The following is a 5,719-nucleotide window of genomic DNA, read 5'->3' on the forward strand; positions in this document are numbered from 1 at the left end:
CATAGGAAGCAGCATAGGGAGCAGCGTAGAAAGCAGCATAGGAACTAGTATAGGAAGTAGCATAGGAACCAGTATAGGAAGTAGCATAGGAAGCAGCATAGGAAGCCGCATAGGGAGCAGCATAGGGAGCAGCATAGGAAACAGCATAGGGAGGAGCATCCGGAGCAGCGTAGGAAGCAGCATAGGAACTAGTATAGGAAGTAGCATAGGAACCAGTAAAGGAAGCAGCATAGGGAGCAGAGTATGAAGCAGCATAGGAACTAGTATAGCAAGTAGCATAGGAACCAGTATAGGAAGTAGCATAGGAAGCAGCATAGGAAGCAGCATAGGGAGCAGCATAGGGCGCAGCATAGGAACTAGTATAGGAAGTAGCATAGGAACAAGTATAGGAAGTAGCATAGGAAGCAGCAGAGGAAGCAGCATAGGAAGCAGCATAGGAACCAGTATAGGAAGCAGCATAGGGAGCAGCATAGGAAGCAGTATAGGAAGCAACTTAGGGAGCAGCATAGGAAGCAGCATAGGAACTAGTATAGGAAGTAGCATAGCAACCAGTATAGGAAGTAGCATAGGGAGCAGCGTAGGAAGCAGCATAGGGAGGAGCATCCAGAGCAGCGTAAGAAGCAGCATAGGAACTAGTATAGGAAGTAGCATAGGAAACAATATAGGAAGCAGCATAGGGAGCAGCGTAGGAAGCAGCATAGGGAGCAGCATAGGGAGGAGCATCGGGAGAAGCATAAGAACCAGCATAGGAAGCAGCATAGGGAGGAGCATCGGGAGCAGCATAGGAAGTAGCATACGGAGGAGCATCGGGAGCAGCATGGGAAGTAGCATAGGAACCAGTATAGGAAGCAGCATAGGAAGCAACATAGGGAGGAGCATCGGGAGCAGCATAGGAAGTAGCATACGGAGGAGCATCGGGAGCAGCATAGGAAGTAGCATAAGAAGCAGCATAGGAAGCAGTATAGGGAGGACCATCAGGAGCAGCATAAGAACCAGCTGAGGAAGCAGCAAAGAAAGAACTATAGGGAGCAGCGAAACAAGCAGCATAGGAACCCGCATAAGAAGCAGCATAGGAAGCAGCGTAGGAAGGAATATAGGAAGCAGCATAAGAACCAGCATAGTGAGCAGCATAGGGAGAAGCATCGGATGCAGCATAGGAAGCAGCAAAGGAAGAACTATAGGGAGCAGCGAAACAAGCAGCATAGGAACCCGCATGAGAAGCAGCAAAGGAAGAAGTATAAGAAGCACCATAGGAAGCAGTATAGGAACCCGCATAAGGACCAGCATAGGGACCAGCATAGGAACCAGCATAGGAAGCAGCATAGGGAGCAGCGTAGGAAGCAGCATAGGAAGGAGCATAGGGAGGAACATCGGGAGCAGCATAAGAACCAGCTGAGGAAGCAGCAAAGGAAGAACTATAGGGAGCAGCGAAACAAGCAGCATAGGAACCCGCATAAGAAGCAGCGTAGGAAGGAATATAGGAAGCAGCATAAGAACCAGCATAGTGAGCAGCATAGGGAGGAGCATCGGGAGCAGCATAGGAAGCAGCAAAGGAAGAACTATAGGGAGCAGCGAAACAGGCAGCATAGGAACCCGCATAAGAAGCAGCATAAGGACCAGCATAGGGACTAGCATAGGATCCAGCATAGGGACCACCATAAGAAGCAGTATAGGGACCAGCATAGGAACCAGCATGGGGACCAGCATAAGAACCATTATAGGAAGCATCATAGGAAGAACCATAGGGAGCAGCATTCGAAGCAGCATAGGGAGGCAGCATGATAAGCAGCAAAGGAAGCAGCATAGGAAGCAGAATAGGAAGAACCATAGGGAGCAGCATTCGAAGCAGCATAGCTAGCAGCATGATAATCAGCAAAGGAAGCAGCATAGGAAGCAGCATAGGAAGAACCATAGGGAGCAGCATAGGAACTAGTATAGGAAGTAGCATAGAAAGAAGCATAGGAAGCAGCATAGGAAGCAGCATTAGAAGCAGCATAGGAACCAGTAAAGGAAGCAGCATAGGAACCAGCATAGGAAGCAGTATAGGAAGCAGCATAGGAAGAACCATAGGGAGCAGCATAGGAACCAGCATAGGAACTAGTATAGGAAGTAGCATGGAAAGAAGCATAGGAAGCAGCATAGGGAAAACCATAGGGAGCAGCATTGGAACCAGTATAGGGAGTAGCATAGGAACCAGCATAGGAAGCAGCATAGGAAGCAGCATAGGAACCAGTATAGGAAGCAGCAGAGGAAGCAGCATTAGAAGCAGCATAGGAAGCAGCATAGAAAGCAGTATAGGAAACATTATAGGAAGAACCATAGGGAGCAGCCTAGGAACCAGTATAGGAAGTAGCATAGGAACCAGTACAGGAAGCAGCATAGGAAGAACCATAGGGAACAGCATAGGAAGCAGCATAGGAAGCAGCATAGGAACTAGTATAGGAAGTAGCATAGCAACCAGTATAGGAAGTAGCATAGGGAGCAGCGTAGGAAGCAGCATAGGGAGGAGCATCCAGAGCAGCGTAAGAAGCAGCATAGGAACTAGTATAGGAAGTAGCATAGGAAACAATATAGGAAGCAGCATAGGGAGCAGCGTAGGAAGCAGCATAGGGAGCAGCATAGGGAGGAGCATCGGGAGAAGCATAAGAACCAGCATAGGAAGCAGCATAGGGAGGAGCATCGGGAGCAGCATAGGAAGTAGCATAGGAACCAGTATAGGAAGCAGCATAGGAAGCAACATAGGGAGGAGCATCGGGAGCAGCATAGGAAGTAGCATACTGAGGAGCATCGGGAGCAGCATAGGAAGTAGCATAAGAAGCAGCATAGGAAGCAGTATAGGGAGGACCATCAGGAGCAGCATAAGAACCAGCTGAGGAAGCAGCAAAGAAAGAACTATAGGGAGCAGCGAAACAAGCAGCATAGGAACCCGCATAAGAAGCAGCATAGGAAGCAGCGTAGGAAGAAATATAGGAAGCAGCATAAGAACCAGCATAGTGAGCAGCATAGGGAGAAGCATCAGATGCAGCATAGGAAGCAGCAAAGGAAGAACTATAGGGAGCAGCGAAACAAGCAGCATAGGAACCCGCATGAGAAGCAGCAAAGGAAGAAGTATAAGAAGCACCATAGGAAGCAGTATAGGAACCCGCATAAGGACCAGCATAGGGACCAGCATAGGAACCAGCATAGGAAGCAGCATAGGGAGCAGCGTAGGAAGCAGCATAGGAAGGAGCATAGGGAGGAACATCGGGAGCAGCATAAGAACCAGCTGAGGAAGCAGCAAAGGAAGAACTATAGGGAGCAGCGAAACAAGCAGCATAGGAACCCGCATAGGAAGCAGCGTAGGAAGTAATATAGGAAGCAGCATAAGAACCAGAATAGTGAGCAGCATAGGGAGGAGCATCGGGAGCAGCATAGGAAGCAGCAAAGGAAGAACTATAGGGAGCAGCGAAACAGGCAGCATAGGAACCCGCATAAGAAGCAGCATAAGGACCAGCATAGGAACTAGCATAGGATCCAGCATAGGGACCACCATAAGAAGCAGTATAGGGACCAGCATAGGAACCAGCATGGGGACCAGCATAAGAACCATTATAGGAAGCATCATAGGAAGAACCATAGGGAGCAGCATTCGAAGCAGCATAGGGAGGCAGCATGATAAGCAGCAAAGGAAGCAGCATAGGAAGCAGAATAGGAAGAACCATAGGGAGCAGCATTCGAAGCAGCATAGCTAGCAGCATGATAAGCAGCAAAGGAAGCAGCATAGGAAGCAGCATAGGAAGAACCATAGGGAGCAGCATAGGAACTAGTATAGGAAGTAGCATAGAAAGAAGCATAGGAAGCAGCATAGGAAGCAGCATTAGAAGCAGCATAGGAACCAGTAAAGGAAGCAGCATAGGAACCAGCATAGGAAGCAGTATAGGAAGCAGCATAGGAAGAACCATAGGGAGCAGCATAGGAACCAGCATAGGAACTAGTATAGGAAGTAGCATGGAAAGAAGCATAGGAAGCAGCATAGGGAAAACCATAGGGAGCAGCATTGGAACCAGTATAGGGAGTAGCATAGGAACCAGCATAGGAAGCAGCATAGGAAGCAGCATAGGAACCAGTATAGGAAGCAGCAGAGGAAGCAGCATTAGAAGCAGCATAGGAAGCAGCATAGAAAGCAGTATAGGAAACATTATAGGAAGAACCATAGGGAGCAGCCTAGGAACCAGTATAGGAAGTAGCATAGGAACCAGTACAGGAAGCAGCATAGGAAGAACCATAGGGAACAGCATAGGAAGCAGCATAGGAAGCAGCATAGGAAACAACATAGGGAGCAGCAAAGGAAGCAGCATAGGAACCAGCATAACAAGCAGCATAGGGACCACCATAAGAAGCAGTATAGGGACCAGCATAGGAACCAGCATAGGGACAAGCATAAGAACCATTATAGGAAGTATCATAGGAAGAACCATATGGAGCAGCATAAGAACCAGCATAGGAACCAGTATAGGAAGCAGCATAGGAAGCAGCATAGAAAGGAATATAGGAAGCAGCATAAGAACCAGCATAGGGAGGAGCATCGGGAGCAGCATAGGAAGCAGCAAAGGAAGAACTATAGGGAGCAGCGAAACAAGCAGCATAGGAACCCGCATAAGAAGCAGCATAGGAAGCAGCCTAAGGACCAGCATAGGATTCAGCATAGGGACCACCATAAGAAGCAGTATAGGGACCAGCAGAGGAACCAGCATAGGGACCAGCATAAGAACCATTATAGGAAGCATCATAGGAAGAACCATAGGGAGCAGCATTACAAACAGCATAGCTAGCAGCATGATAAGCAGCAAAGGAAGCCACATAGGAAGCAGCATAGGAAGAACCATAGGGAGCAGCATAGGAACCAGCATAGGAACTAGTATAGGAAGTAGCGTAGAAAGAAGCATAGGAAGCAGCATAGGACCCAGCATAGGAACTAGTATAGAAAGTAGCATAGAAAGAAGCATAGGAAGCAGCATAGGAAGCAGCATTAGAAGCAGCATAGGAACCAGTATAGGAAGCAGCATAGGAACCAGCATAGGAACCAGCATAGGGAGCAGCATAGGAAGCAGCATAGGAAGAACCATAGGGAGCAGCATAGGAACCAGCATAGAAACTAGTATAGGAAGTAGCATAGAAAGAAGCATAGGAAGCAGCATAGGGAAAACCATAGGGAGCAGCATCGGAACCAGTATAGGAAGTAGCATTGGAACCAGCATAGGAAGCAGCATAGGAAGCAGCATAGGAAGCAGCATAGGAAGCAGCATTAGAAGCAGCATAGGAACCAGTATAGAAAGTAGCATAGGAAGCAGCATAGGAACCAATATAAGAAGCAGCATAGAAAGCAGTATAGGAAACAGTATAGGAAGAACCATAGGGAGCAGCATAGGAACCAGTATAGGAAGTAGCATAGGAACCAGTACAGGAAGCAGCATAGGAAGAACCATAGGGAGCAGCATAGGAAGCAACATAGGAAGCAGCATAGGGAGGCAGCATAGGGAGCAGCAAAGGAAGCGGATAGGAACCAGCATAACAAGCATCATAGGGGCCAGTATAAAAATCAGCATAGGGACCACCATAAGAAGCAGTATAGGGACCAGCATAGGAACCAGCATAGGGACAAGCATATGAACCAGTATAGGAAGCAGCATAGGGAGCAGCATAGAAAGCAGCATAAGAAGAAGCATAGGAAACAGTACAT

At 47.9% G+C, this 5,719-nt stretch overlaps 2 protein-coding genes across 2 annotated transcripts; both read right to left on the bottom strand.

Annotated features, from left to right (window-relative positions):
* Nucleotides 1-2,330: 2,330 nt before the first annotated feature.
* LOC138296950 (RNA-binding protein 14-like) lies at nt 2,331-3,785 on the bottom strand. The gene has a single exon (XM_069236469.1). The coding sequence runs from the start codon at nt 3,783-3,785 to the stop codon at nt 2,331-2,333; it is 1,455 nt and encodes a 484-aa protein (XP_069092570.1).
* An 874-nt stretch (nt 3,786-4,659) lies between these two features.
* On the bottom strand, nt 4,660-5,514 carry LOC138296951 (RNA-binding protein 14-like). Its single transcript, XM_069236470.1, has one exon. It carries the CDS (start codon nt 5,512-5,514, stop codon nt 4,660-4,662), a length of 855 nt encoding a protein of 284 aa, XP_069092571.1.
* Nucleotides 5,515-5,719: the final 205 nt, after the last annotated feature.

Source organism: Pleurodeles waltl, chromosome 5, assembly GCF_031143425.1.
Source record: "Pleurodeles waltl isolate 20211129_DDA chromosome 5, aPleWal1.hap1.20221129, whole genome shotgun sequence".
In the NCBI taxonomy this organism is placed as follows: Eukaryota; Metazoa; Chordata; class Amphibia; order Caudata; family Salamandridae; genus Pleurodeles; species Pleurodeles waltl.